Raw genomic sequence first — 26,001 nt, 5'->3', positions numbered from 1 at the left:
ATGGCAGAAAACCCCATTTTAAAAATGTTATTTCCCACAAAGGCAAAGCCATTTAATATTGTCCTACTGTGTTCTGCATATGTAACTATATCAAACCCCAATCATTCATTTTAGTTTTATGTACATGCGCGATTACTCACAAAGCAAATTCAATAAATACTGATTCATGAGTCACCCCTCATTTAACTACTCAAGAGCTTTGTGATCAGGTCACTAACTGAACCCATACACATTGAGGTTTTTGGTACTCACACTTTACTACATGCAACAGAAAACACCACAGATAAATGAATTTAACAGATTTATAAAAGGTTAAGAAATCAGTTCTGTTAACTCTGGTTTTGACTGCTGTCTGATACACAAATTCTCCAGGCATGGTGAGCTTGAAAGAGATATTAAATACAAAAATACGATTATAACATTACAGCATTACATCACAATGAAACATCAGACTATGATCACAATACCAACTTCAATCTATTTACATCTCATTACCTCAAACATTTCTTAGTGAAAAACCATTGAACTGCAATTCATTCTGTTACTATTTTTAGAGGCGTGTAAATTCTATAAACTGTAGGTGATTTAGCAAGAATTACACTGGCCTGTCAGCTGCATTACAGCTTTCAACACAGGCTGCCTGTACCTAGGAACTCTCCCAGAAATTCAACATAAATAGCCTTTACAAAATGCTTTAAAACTGTTTTTTTTGTTGTATAATACGTACAATGCATAATTTCTATTCAAAACAAGCAGTATTCCTGTACACAGTTCAGCAATAGTACGATCTCTGAAAGGTTGATCCCCATAACCAAAAGACAGCTTCTAATATGCAAAGTTACAATGTATTAATATAACCACCCACAGCTTCTCAATGCTGTGGTTTGCTTAATTTGGTTTTTTAAATCAGTTTTTTTTTTCTCCCATCTACGTCAGCTTCTGCCTTGCAGAAAGCCAGGATTATAATGTTCCACAAACCGGGGCATCCAGCTTAGGTCCCTGTTCATGAATCTAGTTAAAACCACATGATCTGTTTCAAAGATCACTTAAAAGTCCTTTAATCCTTTCCTGCCCAGAAATTTCTCCAATAACCACCCCACCCCCCAACTTCCTCCTGAAGGTGCTGACTCATGCACAGGTAGTTCCACTGGTTTAGAAGCTCAAGCCTGTGATGTCTCACTCAAATGGCTATTTGGTGATTAACCATTGGCAGTGAGAGTTTGTCAGCCATCCCATGTGCCCAACTGTAGTGTTCTATAGCTGGCCCAAGCTGAGACCTGCTAGCTGAGCGATTGAATCTGGAATCTTCCTGGTCTATAAGGTTCAAAGCTATATCGGACAGCAGATACATTAAATGCCAGGGGATCTACCACCCTGTAATTTGTGAAAGGAACTCACTGCGGTGTTTTTTTTTTAAAAAACCATTTGAGAACCAATCTTAGGATTAGAAAATAAATTGACATCACTGTTATATTACACAGCTGCCAACAGCCAGTCACAGCTTCAGGAGAAGAAACTTAACAGAAAGAATATATAACCATATGTGCAGTTAGAAATTGTCCCAGAATTGATGGCAATTGCAGTGATTAAGGAACTGTGACTTCCAGGAGACGATTATTTTTCCTCTTGCATGCAGGGAGATTGCCATTTTTCTGTGCTCCCTGAATAAACTTCACACAGACTTTATCCTGATTGAATTGAACCAGAAACCTAAAAAAATAAAATATGTCAAAACATTTATTACCATCCAATAAAAACTTGAGATGACAGGCTCGTGCTGAATACCAGGTGTATTAATTCAAAATCCTAACAGGAGCATTATTTCAGTGCAAATAGTTGGATGCGATATGCACATTTTTCAAATGTATCATATGCTCTGTACAAAAAGCATAGCCTCTCTCTCATTGTACTCTTTTAAAAAGTAATTTCATTCCTATCATCATAGAAACAATAATTGTAAATTCACAAGAGTGAAGCTACAATTAAGCAATTACAGCACATCCCCATTTGTTGGGAAATTGCCAGTGAAAGCCCCAATGCCTCATCCTGCATTAACAAAGTGAGTATTACAATGAATTCATCACTCCACATTAACTATGATGGTCCGTGTATTGCTCTCAGTGACTAGTTAACTTGATCTTGGTTACATATCCATCAATCTTTTCAAGATTTAATGTGAAACTCAATGTGCCTGAAAATCTATAAACTTAAAAGGAAAGTGGTGTGAACAGTCAGCAACTGTGTGTAGCAAGTGCACAAAGTGAAATGTCCAGTGCTCCATGAAATATACAGTAATTAACGTATGCTCGATCAGCTTAGGAAATCGGAAAGATGGCTGAACTAGCAATCCATTTGCTTGACCAGTGAAGCAATGAACAGTCCATTTCTTGACCAATGAAGCAATGAAATACAGTGCCTAGAAAATGGAGTAGGATATGGGCTCACCCTCCTGATTCCTGCAAGCAAGCTTGGCCATACCAAGAGGGGGAGAACACAGATCAGGGGCCAGACACTCCCTTAAAGGGAAGGTCAAGATATTAAAAAAAGCAAGTCACCCTGAGCCACTGTTGCATTCTGAGCAACATGAGATGAGGTCACCGCCCTAGGTTCTTAGGGACAGAAAGGCTTTGAGATAACTCCAATATTTTCTCAATGGCTAGCTGACACCTTCTTTAGGATACCCATGCTATTTATAGTTCCCCAAAACTTGCATATGTCTTTGCATAACCATTTACTTAAAATATTCCACTATTCTGAATTATCAATAGGTCAATAACTAAACATGGTCTTAAAAGGGAAACAAGTCAGCTGCCACTCAAATAACATTCTCGTGTGAACTGGAAATAAACAGCTGAAAATGGTCACTTGAGGCTTATCCTGGGACTATAAACCTAGTTGTGAAAGAATGTAAGTACATTTGTTCTATTCGCTGGATACATTAAACCATTCCTAATACAATGAACATTAAATGTTAAAGCATTCCTAATAAAATGACTTCCCCACTTGCCTCATTCCAACTTGCATTCAATTTAACTTAATTATCCTATATTCCAAAAAAACTGGCTGAGAGGTTATGATCTGAAATTGTTGAACTCGGTTGAATCCGCAAGTCTGTAAAGTGACTAATAGAAAGATGGTGCGCTGGTCCTGGAATATACGTCCAGTTTCATTGGAACAGCATAGGAGGCCGAGGACAAAGAGGTCAGACTGGCAGAATGAAAACAGCAGGTGGACCAAAAGCTTGGGGTCATACTTGCAGGTTGAACATAGCTGTCGTGCAAAGCAATAACCCAATCTGCGTTTGCTTCCTTCAATGTCGGAGACTGGATTGCAAGTAGCAAATACAGTATATTACAGTATAAATTGAATGAAGTACAAGTAAATCATTGTTTCACTTCAAAAAAGTATCTGGGGCCTTGGAAGTTGAGAAGGGAGGAGGTAAAAGGACAGGTGATACATTTGCACTTGCATGGGCAGGTGCCATAGGAACAGGACAGGGTGAAGAGTGGACCAGGGTGGTGAACGGTTCCTTCGAATTGCTGAAAGGGGAGGGCAGGGAAGATGTGTTTGGTAGCGGCATCATGCTGGAGATGGCAGAAATGATCTGTTGAATGTGGAGGATGGTGGGGCGGAAGGTGAGGACAAGGGTTCTACAAGAGAGGGGAAGGTGCGAAAGCAGAAATATGAGGAATGGAATGGACATTGTCAAAGGCACAATCAAACATGGTGGGGGATAACTCTTGGATGAGGAAAAAGGAAGACATATCGGAAGCACTGGTATGGACGGTTGATTCATCAAAACACTGGTGGACCATTTAAGAGAATGGAATGGAGTCCTTACAGGAAGCAGGATGTGATGATACGTACCCGAATTTATGGGGACCCATAACAACACCTTTTATTTGCAGGAAGTGAGTGGAGTTAAAGGAGAAGTTGTTCAATGAACAAGTTCAGCCAGATGCAGAGGTGGTGGCGGATGGGGACTGGCAGGGTCTCCATTCAAAGAAGAAACAGAGAACTCTGACTATCCTGGTGGGAGTGGAGGTATGTCCATGTTGAAAAAGATATGGTTAGGACCAGGAAACTGCTAAAGTGATGGAAGATGAAAGTGGAAAAAAAAGAATCAAGAAATCAGTCCTGATGCATCTATCGGAGCAGTCCTGTTAGTGGATCTCAGGAAGGAGGCAGAAGAAGGCTGTTCTGGGTTCAGAGACAATGAGGGAAGGTCTCTAAAGCAGATAAGGTCAGTAACAGCCTTGGAAATGATGAATTGATGTTCAGTGATGGGAGCATGATCCAGGAGGAGGCAGGAGGAAGTGTCAGAGTGTTGCATTTCAGCCTTCACTAGGTTGAGATTGGTTCACCAAACAACAACAATGCCACCTCTGTCAGCAGGTTCAATGAGAATATTAAGGTTGGGCCAGAGACAACAAAATGCTGCAAGTTCAGAGGCAGACAAATTAGACAGGAAGAGTGAGGGGAGCAGAGAAATTGAAATGGCTGATATATGTCAGCAGTTCTCAATGAAAAGATTTAGCGGGGTTAAGAGGGAGGAGTCCAGGTGGAAAGAGGATTTTGAAGACTGGAGAAAGAGCCCACTGTGCTAGGGGATGACCCTGCAGACTAAAGGTGACAGAAGAACAATGCCAGGCCTGAAATTCATTGAGGAGTGGGTGTAAGAGGATAGGGCTGAGGTCTTTGCTGAGGATTGACTGTTCAGGGTCAGAAAGAGAAAGACTTGGAGGCAATTGTGAAAACACAGCAAGGATTTTTTTTTAAATTCTGGAGTCACATGCAGACCAGACCAGGTAAGGACGGCATATTTCCTTCCCTAAAGGACATTAGTGAACCAGATGGGTTTTTAATGAGAATCAACAATGCTTTCATGGTCATTAGACTTTTAATTCTAGATTTTTTTTTTTAAACTGAATTCAAATGTCACCAACTGCCATGATGGGATTTGAAACAGGACCCCATGGCATGACCCTGGGTTACCAGTCCAGTGACAATACCGCTACACAACCGCCTCCCCTGAAGATTGGAAGAAAGGGCCAGGATCAGAGGAAACTGAAGGGGAGAAGGATGTGGAGGAAACTTGTATCCAAGAGATGTTGAAGCTTGTGACATTTGTCTCCTCAAAGGAAGGAAAAAGGTTTTTTGTCAAAACACCAGATGAGGTGAAGGACAAAATGGAACTGCAGACAGCTTTGAGATAAAGGGAATCGGTGCTGCTGAACAGAGATCGAGAGCCTGTTTCCTGAGGTGTGTCCAGGACTGAACGCACATTCTGACCAAGAATCATACCATAAGGGTTAACCTTCCACCCACAGATCTTCAGCCATCTTGTGTACACATTCAGCATTTTAAACAGATTTATAACTTTCATATTATTTCCCCCCTTAAAAAATATTAGGACTTACTCATTGTTTATCTCAACATTTATTTTCTGGTTGGTTTTGAAGAATATTGTGCGATAAAGCTTGGTAATAATCTCAATTAAGCGGTCACTGGTGAACAGGAAATCGCCTTTAGCAGCAGCTGTGGAACCCTGGAGTAAAAAGAATGGTGGAATTAGTGTTCTTGCCTGTGGTGCATGATATAGCAATTCAGCATTAGCTGGGCCTGAGCTGCACCAATAGTAGACAATTAAATTTCAACCCTGAGATTCCAGCTTAATTCCAACTAAACTGTTAGAATAAAAGTCTTGTCGCCTGGCTGCAAGAGCCTCCTTAGATGAAATGAGCAGCGGCTCCAGACTCTTAGCAGAAATCATTCATAATTTGCCACGGACTGGTATTTAGAAAATGGAGAAGTTAAAGTGGGTGCATGAGCTTCTCAGGCTGGAATTAAAATATGCAGTTGAAACAGGTGTGACCGAGGAATATATTAAATACCAAAAGTGGAAGGAGTTCCATTTGTCACCTTACTGAGCTTTAACTAAAAACCCTCATCATTATATGTAAATTATTAATACTAACTAGGTAATTCTTGTGGAAAAGTAGCTGCTTTTAGTACTGCAGTATGTTTTTCTGTCACTAGAAGGAGCTCACATATAACCAGATCTCAATGAAAACCTCAAGAAACAAATGTGGGACTCCTAACTTACAGCCCCCATTTTAACATGGGGTATGAGTGTGACATGGTGTGTTGGTGGGTGGGTGGGTGGGGGGCAGTGTGGTCAAGAAGAGGGAGTTGCCTGACATGAGCGAGATGCTTGGTGCCTGCACAGTGAGATGTTCAGGCCATTTTAACACATGAGCCACATTTTCCTTACTCAGAAAGGACAGACAATGGCTGATGTGTGGAAGCAGAAAAAGAAGCGGCATCAGGCTGGTGCAGGTAGAGAAAATAAGTCAAAGAATTCTATGTGGGGCCTGGACAAATGTACCTCTTCCCCCTTGCCAAGAAGGAAACTTAAAAAATTCTTCTCCTTACCTGCTTTAATCAGATAGCAGGGTGGAGTAAGAAGTTACATCTGAACTAACAGGGATGATATGTTGTTGAAATCTGATGTGAAATTTGAAGTAAGGAGATGTCCTACCTTAGTCCATAACCCACCTCCCCTTCTAAGACATTCAGCCAGAATGATGGGATGGTGACTATATCGATTTCTAATATGGCAGGTGCTTTCATGCTCATAATAGAAAAATCATGTTATTTGTTTTCTATCATTAGTTTCAGAGCAGGACTGGCTATGACAAGTGGAAGAGGTTATTAAATGTAACAACATCCAATCTAGTAAAATCAGGCTACATTTAAAATTGAAAACAAGGTATACTGTTCAACGGCCCAGGGACTGCAGCAGTAATTTTCCTCCCTTCCACGAGAAGGGCTCCCAGATTGGAAATTATTCAAATGAGGCTGGCCCAAGGAAGTATGAGAAGATCAAAGCATAACATGTCAACCTTACGTAAAGTGGAAAATCCTGACAAACCAAGGATATGGATGTTTTGATAACAAGTCCTGGATGAATATAATTTTAAACATTAAACTAGATTCTAATTGGCCCTACAAAACAGACAAATTTGAAACAATGCTGGAAGTCACGTGCTGTAACCGGATGCTGCTAAGTAAAGACGTGAACATATTACATGGGACAAGGCCACAGTAAGCTAAACTGGATTTATTAGATCTGTTATATTTCTATTCTGCACAAACTAACAAACCTAAATGATATTACCAATGTATTTCAGAAAAATTGTACTTAACCTGCTGCAAATTTAAACGAGCGGCTCACATTCTACTAACACAAACCTAAATTGAACAAACTTCACTTTGGTTAGTACTGCTTCGCATTTCTATTTGCGACCAACTTCATGTTTAAGTAATATTTCATAAATTATGCCGCATTTCGCAAACTAAATGAATGCAGTCCAAGGAGAATTATAACTAAGTTAAAATGCCAGACAAAAGCTGTATTCAGTAATAACTTCACACCCACCAGAACTAGACAGTGAATGGTATACTAGTGTTCACATTCAGTCAGCAGCTTCTTATGCCAAGGGATCTCTGGATAGTTGGCTCCTGAATTACAGCATCATTCTGAGGTCTTGAACTATCCCTGATAGCTAAGTCTCAGATATTTTAATGATGTTCCCAAAGCAGGTGGAAGAAACAACAAATTCTTAAAGGCAATTTGAGGTTAAAGTTATATACTGTAACAGTTTAACCGAGCAATAGAGGACCTCTTGTTAATTAGTTTTGGGGATATGAGAGAAACCTGAACACTTTTTTTTTAAAATATAGGTTTTACCAACATTTTCCCTTTTCTCTCCTTTTCCAAAGGTGCTGAACCATGGTAGGATGTGGCTCCTCATCCATGTGGTTAATCTTCATGGCAGAGCTTGGATAACCACCTTATTGTTACGGACAGAAGAGAGATTGTAAGATGGTTTCCCCTTTATCTACCTCTCGACTGAACAGAGACAGAAGTGTTTTGAAGAAAAAGAAAGTGTTTTAACTTCTTGAATGCTGGAACTCTCAGGAACAGACAAAAGACAGGTTCCCTCGTAAGTTTAAAAAGTAATGTTTTTCTTCACACCTGAATGTACTCGCAACAGCACCCATTCACAGACGTAAACAGATGTGTACACACATGCAAAAAAAAGTGATTACAAAAGAGGTAGCATACACTTAGGTCTTAAGGGTCCAAAATTTCACTGTCACCCTGGATTCCCTCAAGATGCAGTCTTGAAATGTTGCAGGCCTGTGATTTCCCTTCGGTACACTGAAGAAACAAAGGTTGGGTGTTTCTGACGACGGATTTGTAGTGGCTTACTGCTTGCAGCAAGAGATTTCTGCCTTCACTCCAGTTGAAGTGCAATTGAACCCCTGTAGCGACAACCTGGTTTTGTTCTTCAAAATCGATAGGCAAAGGCTAGCTCCAATTCACTGCCTGCTGATGGTTTTTAGGCAGGGTCTTTTGTTTGTTGGTCTGAATCTGTTCCCCCCGTGTCTGTGGCGTTTCTCAAAATGTGTCTTAATAAATGTTCCTTATCAGAATCAACGTCTGTTAAGAGACCGTAGATTTGTTTTCCATTGTCCACACAAATGACCTTTGATGACTTCAGCATTGACACATAATAGTGTTCGAGTTTTACCCATTTGTATCTCCTTGTGATAGGGCTTCTTCTCATAGTCATTCTGTGGAATTCCATTTCGAAGCCAAGAAGTTTGCAAATCCATTGTTAACTAGCTTCCGCAGGTATTGGGACAACTGCAGCCATTAATCCGCAGAAAAGGTTTTTTGCATTTTAATTTCTACTCAATGAAATGCTCTGAAAGGCCATTTGAATTTTAGTATCCTGTCCAGACAAGCAGACTTGCTTCCAGCCTTGTGGTGTTCCATGTATATTGGCAGAAAAGAAAGGAGGACACATGTCCTCTCAACTCCACATTGTTTCAAAGGAGAATGTCCATTCTCCATTTTCTTTTAATAGTAAAGTGTCCATTTTCCATATATCTATGAGTATAATTGTGTGGGCATGACATTATCAAACCGTGAGATCATTTGAGTTGAGCCTGATCCTGACCTGTGTCTATACACATCAACCTCATTTCAGTAGTAGCACTTTTGCCTATGTTTCTGGGTCCAAATCCTATTCTAGAGACCTGGATATAAAAAATTAAGCTGACATTTCAGCTCATTATTGAGAGGATGCTGTATTATCGAAAGTGCTCCTGCCACAGGACCGAAACAACTCTTATTAAAGTTGCATGACATCCTATGTGACTGTGACAAAGGTAAACGCTCCCCCCTCATTCTGCCTGCAGCCTTTGACATGGTTGACCATACCATCCTCCTGCAACGCTTCTCCACTGCCATCCAGTTCAGTGGGATTGCTCTCACCTGGTTCCATTTTTATCTATCTAATCATAGCCAGGGAATCACTTGTAATGACTTCTCTTCCTTACCCTGCAGAGTTACCTCTGGTGCCCCCAAGGATCAATCTTTGGCCCCTCCTATTTCTGATCTACATGCTACTACTTGTTGACATCGTCCAAAAGCACAGCATTAATTTTCACATGTATGCTGATGACACCCAGCTCTACCTCACCACCACCACTTGACTCCTCCACTGTTGCTAAATTATAAGACGGCTTATCCGACATCCAGTGCTAGAATAACACAAATTTCCTCCAATTAAGTATTGGGAAGACTAAAGTCATCGTTTACAGTTGCTGCTCCAACCTCTGTTCCCTCATCCCTCTCCCTGGCAAGTCTGAGAATAAGCCAGTGTGTTCACAACATTTGATCCTTAGATGACTTTGCGACCTCATATTTGTGCCCTCATCAGACCCCTGTTTTCAACTCTGTAAAATCGCCTGACTTTGCCCGTCTCATGCTGCTGAAACCCTCATTTATGCCTTTGTTAGCTCCAGACTCCACTATTCCAATACACCCTTGGCTGGTCTCCCTCACTGTACCCTTTGTAAACTTGAGGCCATCCAAAATTCTGGTGCCTGTCTCTTACTCTCAGCAAGACCTGTCCCCCTACCACCCCTGTGCTCACTGAGCTACATTGGCTCCCAGTCAAGCAACTTTAAAATCCTCATCCTTTTTTTCAAATCCTTACATGGCCTCATCCCTCCTTAGTTCTGTAATCTTCTCCAATCCCACAACCCTCTGCCATATTTGTGCTCCTCTAATTCTGGCCTCATGTGCATTCCTGATTTTAAGTTGCTCCATCATTTGTTGGTGTGCCTTCAGTTCCTAGGCGTCAAGCTCAGGCATACCTTCCCTACCTCCATTTCACAACCTCACTTTCCTCCTTTAGGACACACCTCAAAATCTACCTCTTTGACCAAGCTTTGGTCATTTGACCTAATATCCCCTTAAGTGGCTCTGTCATACCTTGTTTTATAATGATCTTGTGAAGCACCTTGGTGTGTTTTATTACATTAAAGGTGCTACATAAAAATAAATTGTTGTTGTCATAGTACCATGTTTGTATGAGGCATTAAACTAGGGCTTCACCTGCCTTCTAACTGGATGCAAAAGATCCCTCGACACTCAAGTATTCATAAGAAATTGGAACTGGTGTAGGCCATTTGGCCCTTTAAGCTTGCTCCTCCATCCAACAAGATCATGGCTGATCATCTCCAATCATCCCACACTATCACCATGTCCCTTAGTTGCCAAAAATCTATTGAATTCTGTCTTGACACAGTCAGTGAGGATCCACAGCTCTCTGGGGCAGAGAATTCCAGAGATTCATAACCCTGTGTGTTAAGAGTCCTAAATGTCCTTATTCTGAGATTCTGGGCCAGAGTTTCATGGAGTCTTTTTGACTCCCGTGAACCTCTAAAAATGGTGGGTGGTACCAGGATGTGGGAAGTCCTGACCCTGGTTTTAGATGTTGCAAGGGCCTTAACCTGCCATTCGAGAGTCACAAATTTATGGAGTAGATGTAAATGCTCTTGAAGGATGGATGAGCTCTGATTAAATGTCATCATCTGAAGTCTTTTTAAATGATCCGCTCTTTAAACTGTCAGAGATTGTTCAAAAAACTTCTGCTAGATTCCTTTGATTGACAGGCCAGCTGATGTAGCATTTGTTCATGGCTGAGTTTCAAAAATTCTGTCTTCAATCAACACCACTAAAACGGATAATCTGGCTATTTATTTAACCGCTTTTCGTGGAAAATTGTGTGCAAACTGGCTACCGCATGTTAGGCAGGTAGGTAATCAGCTGTAGTCCACAAGGGACCGTAGATTCTCTCTACTGAACAGAGACAATTGATTATATAGCTTGAGGGCATCACTCTGCATCAAACATGGGGCAGGTAAGGTGGCAGGTCCAATGTCTACCTCAGCCGGAACAGGAATTGAACCTGCATGGTTGACATTATTCTGAACCACATGCTAGCCAACTGAGCTAACCAGCCCCCTACAACACATTACAACAATGAATACACTTCACAAATGCTTAAATGGTTCAATTAAAATAGTGCTCACTTAATAGGGAGTTTCAGAGTTCATTTGAAAAGGAGTGGAACAAAGGAATTACAGCACTTCCAAAGAAGAATTTAGTGGAATTTTAACTTTCCCTTTAAATAGTAAGTTGTGCAGGATGACAATTTATTTCAAAATACTTTAATTTCATGGGATTTTATTGTTGTGCTTTTCTAAAGTTTTTACTGAATTATAAGTTCATTATTCTAAATGGATTATTAATATTTATAAAATTTGCTTAAATGAAGAGTTTCACAGTAATTTTCAACTAACCATATACGGGACAATTAGCCCTAAGTAGCAAAGGAGAAAATGAAAATTGTGCACAACTATTCTCTCTTTTGTTCATTGGTTTTCTATTCACAAATTTGCAAAGAACAAGATATTTATTCAGATTACTGATACATTGCTGCTGTCATTTTACCCATTTCTACTTTATACAAAAGGACATTTAATGGTCTATTGAGCACTTACCTCTTTGAGATGCACAGCAAAAAGACCATCTGTTTGTTTGCTTACAGACACACTGGTGATGTCCATCACAGGAATAGTGGATTTGATCTGGCCTGATTTTTGATCAGCTATGAAGAAGTTGCTTTGGGTTAATAGGAAAATTCTTGGGGCTCCCTGCATCAACAAGAACAACAGTCGGTAGAAATAAGGTCTGCTAGAACGAATGAATCATCATTGCATTTAAGCCCCTTTTCAAGCTTATCATGATTTTCAAATGAATATTGCTACAAACTTGACAGCCACTTACTCCCAACTATATTAGATGTTCTTACTGAGGTCAGAATTTCCTCAAGTCATATGTGACCCTGTGCTTTAGAAAAGAACTGGATAACTTCCTTTGTACGTTACTAACAATCCTGTCCACCCAGCCGCAAATTAGTAACCTTAAAGCTCTTCCAATCAGTTCATACTTGGTGGCCAATTTCAAGGTTATAAATTGGGGTAGGATAATAGCTCGTCATTTCTACTTGTGGCACAACTGGTAAGTACACCTTTTCCTTCCAAAAAATTATCATTGGTTTGTCACTTGACACTCAAATGCAAACAATCATTCAAAATATAAAATGCTCAAAAATGTAATAAAACATCTTTTTTATTAGCTTTCCTCTTCTTTTTCCATCTGCTCCGGAAAGCATTAACAGTTCTATGGGCATGACAGCCTTTCAGTATGTCACCCCAAGTGACCATTTTTAATATAGGTACTGTCTCTCAAACCCAGCTATCTGAAAACTGAAGTTGTCTGAAAACTGGACATTTTTATAAGCTGTCATGCATCAATTTTAATTGTTATTAAATGAGTCAAATAACCTGAGACAAACTTAGGACAATTCACCAAATGCTGCATGGGCACAGTGACATGCTGGCCTAGTTATCAGCTTTGTATGGCAGTCATTTCTTGTGCTCTGAGCGGTTCAATTGATCCTTGGCTGCACCTGCCCTGGTTTGGCCAAACCTGCCTGACCCAATCCGATCTGTCCAACCCGCATTGAACCTCCAACCCAGCCCAACGGCTAATAAAACGGAGAAGTCTTGATAGTGATACACTGTGCAAGTCAAAAAGTTCAATCTTAAGGCAGGATTTTTAGTTCGGTGGCTGCCCGTGATTGGTGGGCCTGGGAGCGGCCAGGTAACGGACCACCAACCGCGATTGCACGGCCAATTAACGGCCAGCCGGTATGAAAGGCGTGCTGAAAGACTCAGCGCTGCCGGGGTGGGGGCAGGAGGAGGGCAATCGCTGAAGTCAGCGCGGACGAGGGAAAGTGCAGAATGAAAGCTCCCTGAAGGCAGAAAGCTGCCATGCATCAGAGTCAGTCACTGGAACATATACCTGTTGAAAATTCTGTCCATACATTTTTTTTTTAATTTAATAACGGAAACCTCATCCCGCCCACAGATGAGGTTTCCTGAACATGCAAAGGCCGCCTGGCTGATTCGCCCGCCTGTCGTCTATAACGTTGGACGGGCAACGAAAAATCTCAGTTAATTAGTACTTTAAGAGCCTTAATAGACCTCTTAATTGTCGACGGGCACGTGCTGCTGACTCTCTTGTGTACGCACTGACCGAAATGTCGTATGAACGTGTGATGACATCGGGACGTTCACCTGACATCATCATGCACTAGTTTATGCTCGAGTGTGTCGGGCGCACACCTGCACACCGAGCAAAAAATTCTGCCCTTGGTATTAGCTGGTGAGATCCACTCCATGCACTGTACTTGAAATTCTTTGAAATAGCTGATAGGTCTTGTTTCCCACACATACAGGAGGCTGCAGTTCTCTGGTATCCTCACTCACCCGCCCGCACAGCCTGTTTCCAAACGTTATTTCTTCACTATTATGCATTCTTTTTTCAAAGGTTGCCATTTTTGAGACACTGTACCCGTAGCTAAATGTGGACAATACATATCAACATGCTTTTCAACCACTGGGATGGGGGCACAACATGCGAATCCCATTCTGTCCTCACTCTACAATCCACAGGTCAATGCTCACTGATCAGGTAGAGGAACCTGATCTTTTTCTCTCTTGGAAACTGGAGATGCTGAGAACAATTGTTCAGCAGCAGTCCAAGTGAGATTAGCTAATACATTCATTACAGGGTTGAACATGGAACTTTACTGCTCCATATCACTCATTGTTGAATCACATGCTGTATTTACCCATTACGTCACCAGGCAGCCTGTTTTTCTGGTTTAAGTTGTATCAAACTGTAAAGACTTTGGCCCAGAGTTTCCTCAGGGCTGTAGGGTTTACATTTACTTAAGTGAAGTTTCCGCCAAGCTTTCAGTGAGATTATGGTGGGGGAGTGGAAACACCTCTGAGAAAATATCAGACCCACAAAAACACTATGAATCAAACTTCCTCTGACCTTGCCATTAGCTCGATTAATTTTGTTTACAACATCTGCCAGCAAAATCTTCTCTTCCACAGCACCAGTCAGCTTCTGGTATTTGGGATTCTTACTGATTTCCAGATAATCACCTTGGAAAGGCTGACAAACACTGTAGAGGGAAAATTCCAGAATTGAAATTATAATGAACGAACCTTCTGTCATTTTATGTACCTACGTCATCACATTGTTTTCATTTAACAGAACTCCAAACACCCCTGATCAGCATTTCGAGGTCTGGTAACTGAATCAAAGTACAGAGGGAACTGCTCAAGATCAACTTAAAATTAATCATGAACAGGAACATTTTCACATTAATGCCACTTTTTTTTTTTTACTTCTGTTTCAAAAAAAAACATTAAGGGAGCAGATCACTCAACTCCACTATGAACAAACTAGACAGAACGAAAATTCTTCTGCAATCGTCTGGCTGCCACCATTTAAAAAGATTTAGCTTCATGGGAGTCAGGCAGGATGTGACATCTCACCTGAATGGCAATTCTTCATGTGTGAGTAAAAGCAGTGACTGTGGTAGTCAATTTAGACACCCATTTCATATCATAACAACCTTTCCCATGGCCACACTTATGTACTTTCCAATTGGGGTCACTGAATAGAGATCAGAGGCTGGAACTCTGGCCACCCCAGTTGAGGTCAGGCAATTCAGAACAGACTGGATTAAATCCGGAACTGTCATAGTCTGTACGACTGGACAGTGCAGTCACCACTAAAGTTAGGTAAAACTTGCAGCCATTATGTCTGGGGTACAGATATTTACCTCTTTGTAGATGAGAGTCCTGGTTGAAAACGCCATAAGAAGCCAATGGTTTTATCCATAAGGGAATTGACACAAAAGTATGCAAGTGATGTTGAAGTCGTACAGTTATTAATAAGGCCGAAGTTCGAATACTATGTGGAGCTGTGGGCACTTGGTTATGGGAATGCAATTCAATTCATAGAAATGAAACAATGAAGATCAATGGAATGATATCAGCAGCGAGGGGCTGTAATTTTGAAGAAAGGATCAAAAAATAGGTTACTTTTAATTGAAACAAAGAGGAAGGGGAGATGTAATAAAGGTTGACCTTGACAGTAAGTGGTGAAAGATTGTTTCCAAGGGTTTGTGAAAAAATAACAAGGGGCAAAGGGCTCAGGATTATCACTAAAAGACCAAAGGAGGAAGTTAAAAGAAGTTATTCTTCACATTGAGGGCTATTAGATGAGGAATGGCTCATCACAAATGGTTAATGAAGCATAAATATAACAGCAGTTGAGGGGGATTTAGATAAATATTTGAAATAATAAATATTTGAAAAAGAATATCAGGAAAGAGCGGTGAAATGGGATTGAAATAGACAGCTCCTGTTATAGAACTAGCACCAGCTCAGGTGCAGTAGGCGAATGATCTCATTCTGTTCTATAATTTCTAAGAATAGACTTAAAGAGGACACAGACAGGCTAGTGGAATGGACAGACATGTGGCAGATGAAATTTAATGCAGAGAAGTGTAAAATGATACATTTTGGTAGCAAAAATGAGGAGAGGCAATATTAAGGAAAGGATACAATTCTAAAGGTGGTACAGAAGCAAACAGACCTGGAGGTACTCAGCAGGTCTGGCAGCATCGGCGGAGAAGAAAAGAGTTGACGTTTCGAGTCCTCATGACCCTTCGACAGAACTTGAGTTCGAGTCCAGGAAAGAGCTGAAATATAAGCTGGTTTAAGGTGTTTGTGTGGGGGGCGGAGAGATAGAGAGACAGAGAGGTGGAGGGGGTTGGTGTGGTTGTAGCGACAAACAAGCAGTGATAGAAGCAGATCATCAAAAGATGTCAACAACAATAGTTGTTGTTGTTGACATCTTTTGATGATCTGCTTCTATCACTGCTTGTTTGTCGCTACAACCACACCAACCCCCTCCACCTCTCTGTCTCTCTATCTCTCCGCCCCCCACACACACACCTTAAACCAGCTTATATTTCAGCTCTTTCCTGGACTCGAACTCAAGTTCTGTCGAAGGGTCATGAGGACTCGAAACGTCAACTCTTTTCTTCTCCGCCGATGCTGCCAGACCTGCTGAGTTTTTCCAGGTAATTCTGTTTTTGTTTTGGATTTCCAGCATCCGCAGTTTTTTTGTTTTTAGACCTGGAGGTATGTGTACAAATTGCTGGAAGTGACATGGCAAGTTGAGAAAGCAGTTAATAAAACATACGGGATTCTGGACTTAATAAATAGTGGCATAGAGTACAAAAGCAGGGAAGTTATGATCAACTTTTATGAAACACTGGTTCAGCCTCAACTAGAATATTGTGTCCAATTTTGGGCACCACACTTTAGGAAGAATGTGAAGGTTTTAGAGAGGGTGCAGAAAAGATTTACAAGAACCGTTCCACGGATGAGGGACTTTAGTTAAGTGGATAGATTGGAGAAGCTGGAGCTATTCTCCTGAGTGAGGAGAAGATCCAGAGGGGATGTGATAGAGGTGTTCAAAATCATGAGGGATTTGGACAGAGTAATTTGAGAGAAATTGTTCCCACTGGTGGAAGGGTAGAGAACCAGAGGACACCAAATTAAAGTTAATGGTGAAAGAATCAAATGTGACATGAGATCAATTTTTTCATTAGGATAGGATCTGAACAGCCTGAGAATCTTGTCGAGGTACAGTCAATCATGGCTTTCAAAAAGGAATTGGATAATTATCAGGAGAGAAAACATTTGCAGAGTTATGGGGAAAGGGCAGGGAAGTAGGACTCACTGAGTTGTTCTCAGAGAGCTAGCACAGATACAATGGGCCAAATGGCCTCCTTCTGTACTGTAACCATTCTATGTCATGTCTCAAGTTACCCATATACCATATCTAAAATTTTGTTTTCTGAAAGAAATTTCTCTCATTTGGATTTGAATGAATCAATAGTATTTGTTGGGAACCTCTATGCTCACTTCTGGTTTTCAATCTATAAAAGCAGGATAAACTTGATAGTAATGAGCTATTTCCTAACATCTCTCTTGACACAAAGGCTTAAAACAAATTCAGTTTTCTTCTCGAAAGAAATAGCAATTCTTCAGCCAAAACTGCCAGGCCCTCTGATGAGAGGGAGGTCTTTCTCCAATAGTCCTGGCTCCTATGGACAGATGCCCAGAAAGTGCTATAAATAACCCCTTTATACAAATGGAATTAACATCTGGCTAGGTGGAACAGGGCTCAAGAGAAACTTTACGGCCCAGAGGTCATATCTGACCTTGCAAAGTCTAAATACTTTTTTTGGAAATCATCCCCATTGTTTTTTGTTGTGAACGCACTTGGATAATCATTCACCAAAATCAAACTGCCAACATCAAAGAGCCAAAGCTGATGATCACTTTAAAAAAAAACACTGTAATCCTTATCTTGTATTTCATATATAGTTCATGCTTCTATGCAATCATCGTAATTCTTTTTCAATACAGTACGCAAGTTATACCTGAAGGAGAAAGGCTATAAAGTTCCTCGAATTCTCCATGCATGATCATTATTGAGTTAATCATTACCTTTGTTTTGGAAAAAAAATGTATATATCAGCAGATCTCAAAGGAGATTTATAAGGATTTCATCAGTCCCATAGAAACAATATAAATGGTACAACACATTGAAATGCATTAGCATTCATCAGTACCAGGGCATAATTCATTATTTTTAAAGTTTTAAAGCATTATGCTTTTGAAGGACACTTCACAATGTATCCAGCACTATTGATAATTACCTGTTGGCATACAATGCCTTTTTATCTTTGAATAGTTCACTCGCCTCAAGCTTCTCTTCGAAAATAGCTCTCTTTTGTGCTGTGAATTGATCCCTGTACTTCTTGCACTGCGAGTAAAGCACAACAGTTTGTTCTAAATTTAAAATAAAATCCCTTTGTCCTTTTAGCACTGTAAAGCCAAGAGGAAGCAACACTCTGCAGGTTTAGATTATAGGTTGTCCAACAAATCATTTGAGCTTATGTTACTTCAACATTAGTTAATGGTTCTTTAAAGCTGAATTGTACTGCAATTTTTGTTACAGATGAGCAAAGGTGAATTGTTCATCCCTAAAAAAGCCACTGGCTTTTCTATTTGTTCTGTCACTCAGAAGACTAACTTGAGTCAAGGTCATCCATTTGAAATACCTGATAATTTTTGCTATCCTTTCTGATGGCTTTCTGTACAATGTCTTGCAGGAAAACTACTACTTGGAGCGTTCTAGAACATGAGATAAATTCACCCAGTTCCAGAATGGGAAACTCAGTCCAGCTAATTATCAGAAACAATGGGCTGAAACCTCCGGACTTGAAAATTTTCATGCTTCGGAACCTTTTTGGATCTAGGCCCTGTTCACAGTAGCAGCAGGACTTCATGCACAACCATACATAAGCTGGCCAATTAAGGATCCACTGCAGGGAATAACGTCCAATTAGGCAAGGCGGGCAAGTTCTGAGGGTGGGGGGGAGATACAGCACGGCCGGCAGTCTTCACAGTGTCACCAGTCAGAGTGTTGCTGAGAAGGAAGCAGAGGGACTGTCAGCGACACAATGGAGGGTCTATCATTATCAACGGATCGTCTGGCAATGTATCAATCGCAGGACTATTGGATTAATCAGTCTCCAGATTGTCAAGCTATGGCAAGCCTTTGACATGGGAAGGCATCAGCTCCACCACCTCTTGTGGTAAACATTAAAAAGCTTTGAAATTTCACATGGTTCTGACCTCCTCTGAATGGTCAAGGCGTGACACCACAAGGATCCTGGGTGCCACCGGCTGACTTGAGCTGGGGAAAAAAAGCTGAAAATTGACCCCTTAATTGCCTTAATTGGCTTCTCGCCACAGATGTGTGGGTTGCCAGAATCGGATCCATCCTGCCTGTAAGAGCAGCCGGAGACAAAACTCATTGGCAAATTGGCTGGACGCATTTTTTCCTAAATTTCCTTCCCCCTCTCACACCTCAGCCCCTCCAAACCTGTCTATAAGGGTCTGGGAAATGCCCCCCAATGAGCTGGGAGAGGATATGTGTGTCACAGGCAATCCTTAACCTGTCCTCAATAAGCATTAATGTGTGCGCACTTTCAGGTAGAAATCACAGACCAGTAGTCACAGCACTGATTACTTCTCCTATTCCCTAGCTCAGGGATGCTCAGATTAAATATGGTGTCCCATCCATCATTCCCTAGCCAATGAAGTGGGTAACTACTTCCAAGTCTCTGTAAGGCTGACCTTCAGTTACTATTTAGGTGTTTTTCTTGCCATTTTAGAAAAATGCCCATTTCTGAGCCTCATTTGAGAGAACAGTTCTGAGTTCAGGAATTTGCACTACCAGAAATTGGGAATAGAAAATGTGTGAGGGATGGGGTGGGGAGGGAATGGCAAATGAGGGAAGAAAATGTGGACTAATGAACCTGTATTTAATTGTTAATATGTGATAAAATCTTATTTTGCTTTCTACCCTCCATAGGTGGAAGATCCTCTTCAGCTCAGTGTGTGTATTATCCAGGAAGAGGTATGGTCGTGCAGGCCAAGTCGTCTCTGTGGGGGACATTGAAGGCAGCTTCTTCTTCAGTTCCAAGAAATACTTTTGCATCTAGTTTAAAGTAAAGCAATGCATTACATTCAGTTCTGTTAAAAATATGAGAGGTTATAATGGGATTGTTGTGTTTCAGAACTTTAATTTAGAGTAAAATGGACGAATGAAGGGGGTTGTTCTGACCTGTTCTGAATTCTGTCCGACAACAAGCCTGGGTGGCTTGGCTGTTGGGGGGGGGGGGGGGGTGCAGGCTTTCTTATTATAAACAATGACCAAAGCAGCTGTCCTGACAATCTCCAAGTCCCAAGAAGGTGTTAGGAATTTCAGGTTTTGTAAACTGTCTATTTAATTCCAGTATAGAATGAAGTTAGAGGATAGCTAATGAGCATTTATTTTTATTTATTCATTCATGGGATGTGGGCTTCGCTGGCTGGGCCAGCGTTTATTGCCCATCCCTAGTTGCCCTTGAGCAGATGGTGGTGAGCTACCTTCTTGAACAGCTGCAGTCCATGTGTTGTAGGTACACCCACAGTGCTGTTAGGAAGGGAGTTCCAGGATTTTGACCCAGCGACAATGAAGGAATGGTGATAAATTTCCAAGTCAGGATGGTGAGTGACTTGGAGGGGACCTTCCAGGTGGTGATGTTCCCATCTATTTGTCGCCCTTGTCCTTCTAGGTGGTAGCAGTCATGGGTTTGGAAGGTGCTGTCTAATGAGCCTTAGTGAATTCCTGCAGTGCACCTTGCAGATGGTTCTTACTGCTGCTACTGTGATTTGGTGGTGGAGGGAGTGAATGTTTGTGGATGTGGTGCCAATCAAGCGGACTGCTTTGTCCTGGACAGTGTGCAGCTTCGTCAGTGTTGTAGGAGCTGCACTCATCCAGGCAAGTGGGGAGTATTCCATCACACTCCTGATTTGTGCCTTGTAGATCGTGGACTGGCTTTGAGGAGTCAGATGGTGAGTTACTCATCACACGATTCCTAGCCTCTGACCTGCTCTTGTAGCCACAGTATTTATACGGCTAGTTCAGTTCAGTTTCTGGTCAATGGTAACCCTCAGTATGTTGATAGTGGGGGATTCAGTGATGGTAATGCCATTGAACATCAAGAAGCAATGGTTGGATTCTCTCCTGTTGGAGATGGTCATTGCCTGACACTTGTCTGGCATGAATGTTACTTGCCACTTGTCAGCCCAAACCTGGATATTGTCCAGGTCTTGCTGCATTTGGACATGGACTGCTTCAGTATCTGAGGAATCACGAATGGTGCTGAACATTGTTCGCTGATGATTGCACATCCTCACTTCTGACCTTACGATGGAAGGAAGGTCATTGATGGAGCAGCTGAAGATGGCTGGGCCTAGGACACTACCCTGAGGGATTCCTGCAGTTATGTCTTGAAGCTGAGACGACTGATCCCCAACAACCACAACTATCTTCCTTTGTGCTAGGTATGACTCCAACCAGTGGAGGGTTTTTCCCGATACCCATTGACTCCAGTTTTGCTAGGGCTCCTTGATGCCACACTTGGTCAAATGCTGTCTTGATGTCAAGGGCAGTCACTCTCACCTCACCTCAGGAGTTCAGTTCTTTTGTCCAAGTTTGAAATAAGGCTGTAATGAGGTCAGGAGCTGAGTAGCCCTGGCGGAACCCAAACTGGACATCAGTGAGCAGGTTACTACTAAGCAAGTATCGCTTGATAGCACTGCTGATGACCCTTTCTATTACTTTACTGATGATGGAGAGTAGACTGATAGGGCGGTAATTGGCCGAATTTGTCCTTTTTTTTTGTGTACAGGACATACCTAGGCAATTTGCAACATAGCCAGGTAGATGCGATTGTTGTAGTTGTACTGGAACTTGGCTAGGGGTGCAGCAAGTTCTGGAGCACAAGTCTTCAGTACTATTGCCGGAATGTTGTCAGGGCCCATAGCCTTTGCAGTATCCAGTACCTTCAGCTGTTACTTGATATCACGTAGAGTGAATCGAATTGGCTGAAGACTGGCATCTGTGATGCTGGGGACCTCCAGAAGCCAAGATGGATCATCCACTTGGCATGTCTGGCTGAAGATTGTTGTGAATGCTTCAGCCTTATCTTTTGCACTACTGTGCTGGGCTCTTCCATCATTGACGATGGGGAGATTTGTGGAGCTTCCTCCTCTAGTGAGTTTTCTAATTGTCTACCACCATTCATGACTGGATGTAGCAGGACTGCAGAGCTTAGATCTGATCCGTTGGTTGTGAGGTCGCTTAGCTCCGTCTATTACTTGCTGCTTAAGCCGTTTGGCACGCAAGTAGTCCTGTTTTATAGCTTCACCAGGTTGACAACTCATTTTTAGGTATTCTTGGTGCTGCTCCTGGCATGCCCTCCTACACTCTTCATTGAACCAGGGTTGATCCCCTGGCTTGATGGTAATGGTAGAGTGGGAGATATGCCAGGCCATGAGGTTACAGATTGTGTTTGAGTACAATTCTGCTGCTGCTGATGGCCCATAGCGCCTTATGGATGCCAAGTCTTGAGTTGCTAGATTAGTTCGAAATCTATCCCATTTAGCACGGCGGTAGTGTCACACAACACGATGGAGGTGTAGGTGGGACTTTGTCTGCACAACAACTGTGTGGTGGACACTCCTACCTATACAGTCATGGACAGATGCAAGTGCGACAGGCAGGTCGATGAGGATGAGGTCAAGTATGTTTTTCCCTCTTGTTGGTTCTCTCACCACCTACTGCAGACCCAGTCTAGCAGCCATGTCATTTAGGACTCAGCCAGCTCGGCTAGTTGTGGTGCTAACAAGCCACATTGAAGTCACCCACTCAGAGAACATTCTGCATCCTTGCCACCCTCAGTGCTTCCTCCAAGTGATGTTCAACATGGAGGAGCACTGATTCATTAGCTGAGGGAGGGCAGTACGTGATAATCAGCAGGAGGTTTCCTTGCCCATGTTTGACCATGGAAGTTGAGGACTTCCAGGGCAACTCCCTCCCGACTGTATAACACTGTGCTGCCACCTCTTCTCGGTCTGTCCTGCCAGTGGGATGGGACATACCCACGGATGGTGACTACTAGTAGAGTCTTGGACATTATCTGTAAGGTATGATTCCGTGAGGATGACTATGTCAGGCTGTTGCTTGACTGGTCTGTGAGACAGCTCTCCCAATTTTGGCACTGGCCCCCAGATGTTAGTAAGGAGGACTTTGCAGGGTCGACAGGGCTGTGATTGCTGTTGTCATTTCTGGTGCCTAGGTCGATGACAGGTAATCCGTCCGGTTTCATTCCTTTTTTGTGTCTTTGTAGTGGTTTGTTACAACTGAGTGGCCTGCTAGGCCATTTCATGGGGCATTTAAGATTCACATGTGGGCCTGGAGTTACATGTAGGCCAAACCAGGTAAGGACGACAGATTTCCTTCGCTAAAGGACATTAGTGAACCAGATGGGCTTTTACAACAATCGACAATGCTCATCATTGGACTTTTAACTACAGATTTTTATTGAATTCAAATTTGTGGTGGGATTCAAACCCGTGTCCTCAGTGCATTACCCTGGGTCTCTGGATTACTAGTCCAACGACAATACCACTACACCATCATCTCCCCTGTATCTGCCCAGATACAAGGCTCATGTGATTCATGTTGCCATGGAGGCGGGCTTTGACAGGAGAAGAGCCATTCAGGTTGCAGATTTTCCTAAATATCACTGAATCTCACAGACAGAGTCAGTCAGTAACAGAGCAGAGAGGTGGAAGCAGCAAATCTCTATTGTTCACCACACAAAATGTTGGTGGGAGCTTGTGCTCAGATTGAAGAGAGCAAGGTAACGAGGGTTTAAATGAAGCTAGGAAGATTCGCCTGGCTTTGGCTAGAGGGAGAGATCTCCAGAGTAACCCACACCATGAAAGTTAGTTTGGGGATATGAAGTTATTGGCTGGGAAAAAACAAAGGAGCTGTGAACAACTTTGGACTGGCTCCTGGAGAATGGAATGGTCTACTTGAGGGACAGAGTAAAGAATAACCATAGAGGGAGATTTTTGGCCATTTTAAATGTTAAATGGAGGAGCTTTTCTGTAGTTTAGAGTATAATTTGGCTACTTAAATAGTGCTGCTTTTAGTTTGTATGTTACCATAACGTCTTAAACTTGAAATCTGGTTGTCCAATCCTTTCAGCCATTTAAAGTTATCACTATCTACAGGGATCATAATAGTACAAAATTGACAAGGCAAGTCAAGATTAGTAACCATTTTCATCAAGGTCACAGCTCGTGCATATACCATTTGGGCCAGTTCTAAAACAGAAAACAAGTAATGGAAAACCAATTTCATTACCAGCGCTACAATACTTTGCTTCACACAACAGCACTGGAATTGGAAATGGTTGACACATTTGATGGGCTGCAAAGAAAAAACGCTTTTGCTTTGGGACTCAATACAGCCTAGGAGGCAGTCATCCAGATGAAGTTGCGTCATTCTATCTTCCAGAGTTGTAGCTGATGTTCCAATCTTCTACAATATTAGGACTGGAGGAACACTTCAGTTCCTCTGCCCTTCTTCGCCTCCCCTCTCCTCATCTTCCCCTTACCCTAAAGGTTGAAAACTTGGAACTTAAGCTCTTAAAGTCCCTGGATCTGGAGGATGATCCTAGATTGGACAAAATCCATTATTCTGGAATAATCATTTCCCTTCCACCACACCCCAGAATTTTTAAAAGCTGAAGTTGAAATTGGATTTTTGCATTTGTGTAAAGAAGAAAGAAAGTGGCAAAGACTTTGTGGGCCTTTTTTGGCCTATGGATCTCCCCTTGGAGAACCGTGGCCTAAGCAACAATCACTGCACATTAAAGTCATTCTTCATCACTGAAAGCCTGAGATTTGTGAAGGGGCTGTTGTTGCATCTCTAATACACTCCAAAATCGATGTTTTAGTTAACATTTTTTTTTGCTCTATTAAGAATCTCCACCTGACAATGCAAAATGTCAGTTTACATTTTAAACTGAAAGCTGCTTTGGAGTTCAATCATACAACCTCTTAACCTTGAGGGCAGTGCGCTACCAATCTAGTCAGATGGACATAACAAGTGGTATCATATATGACCAATACCTGTCTGGCATCAGAAACAATAGTTTTGGGACTTGGAGTTGTGTTCTAACCACATTAAGAGGAGCTTTTGGTGGCATGTTTGAGTCTGCAGGTACCCCTGAGCAAATGTGAGATTATCTGTTAAGACAGTATAGCTAAGAGTTGCGTAATCCAATTGATTAGATTACTTTAACCTCTAGATGATAAAATTAAAATAGCACTTATCTCCACAGTTGTTCATTGTCCAGAATTGATATAGATCATTGCATCTAATTATGGCATGTATTTACCATGTATTGGACGCCATCAGAATGATTTCAAATGCATTCTAAGTTGTACAACTATTAGAGAAGCAAATTGCTAAGAACTTACAATTCTTTGAACGATAAATTCATAAATCTTCCTTCCTGCGTTTGCACGGAAGAATTTTCTATATTCACGGCGAACCTGAAGAAAAACAGGAAGGAAGGAGCAGACATTTAACACAGGTAATTCTTCTCTGAAGAGCCATACGGACTTGAAGTATCAATTGTGTTGTTCTCTCTCCATAGATGTTGCCAGACCTGCTGAGTTTTTCAAGCATTTTGTGTTTCAATTCTTCAATTGCTTTGTTGAAAATTACCATTATAATTGGATCACAAGAACAGTCTCTACATAGAATCTGCAGAATCTACAACTGTCAGAAACCGTTAAGAACTTGAATTCAGAAATCACACTAAATAACATTTAGGAATCTTAAATTTAAATTAATTTGACACAGGGAATACACTGAAGACACAAGAAAACAATGTTAATCAATCAATAAAACCGGTCAACAAAACCTTTGATGAACAAAAACATGCACATAATCTGCAAATGGAAATGTTAGTAATGGATTAGGAACCAACAACAGATTAGTAGTACTAATTTTCAGAACTTCAAAAATAGTGGGCTCTCAGATTAATAACTTCAGTCATACTGTCGAAGGGATAGTTATTCTGTTCTTGATAACATAAATTTAAAAGTTTTTAACAACATTTTGTTTAGGGTCTGGATGATTTGAGAACA

At 41.5% G+C, this 26,001-nt stretch overlaps 1 protein-coding gene across 2 annotated transcripts in view; it reads right to left on the bottom strand.

Annotated features, from left to right (window-relative positions):
- Positions 1-288: 288 nt before the first annotated feature.
- myo1b (myosin IB) overlaps positions 289-26,001 on the bottom strand; it is a 290,431-nt gene continuing 264,718 nt past the window's right edge. For both annotated transcript variants that reach the window (XM_041200715.1, XM_041200716.1), the window contains 7 exons: positions 25,327-25,401; positions 19,808-19,942; positions 18,093-18,199; positions 14,336-14,468; positions 11,929-12,081; positions 5,421-5,548; positions 289-1,710 (listed from right to left, as the gene is read on the bottom strand). In XM_041200715.1, coding sequence (XP_041056649.1) covers positions 1,587-1,710; positions 5,421-5,548; positions 11,929-12,081; positions 14,336-14,468; positions 18,093-18,199; positions 19,808-19,942; positions 25,327-25,401 — 855 coding nt within the window. In that variant the 3' untranslated portion in view covers positions 289-1,586. The remainder of the gene's footprint in view (positions 1,711-5,420; positions 5,549-11,928; positions 12,082-14,335; positions 14,469-18,092; positions 18,200-19,807; positions 19,943-25,326; positions 25,402-26,001) is intronic.

This window comes from Carcharodon carcharias, chromosome 12 (assembly GCF_017639515.1).
Source record: "Carcharodon carcharias isolate sCarCar2 chromosome 12, sCarCar2.pri, whole genome shotgun sequence".
In the NCBI taxonomy this organism is placed as follows: Eukaryota; Metazoa; Chordata; class Chondrichthyes; order Lamniformes; family Lamnidae; genus Carcharodon; species Carcharodon carcharias.
This window is presented reverse-complemented; position numbering and strand designations above follow the sequence as displayed.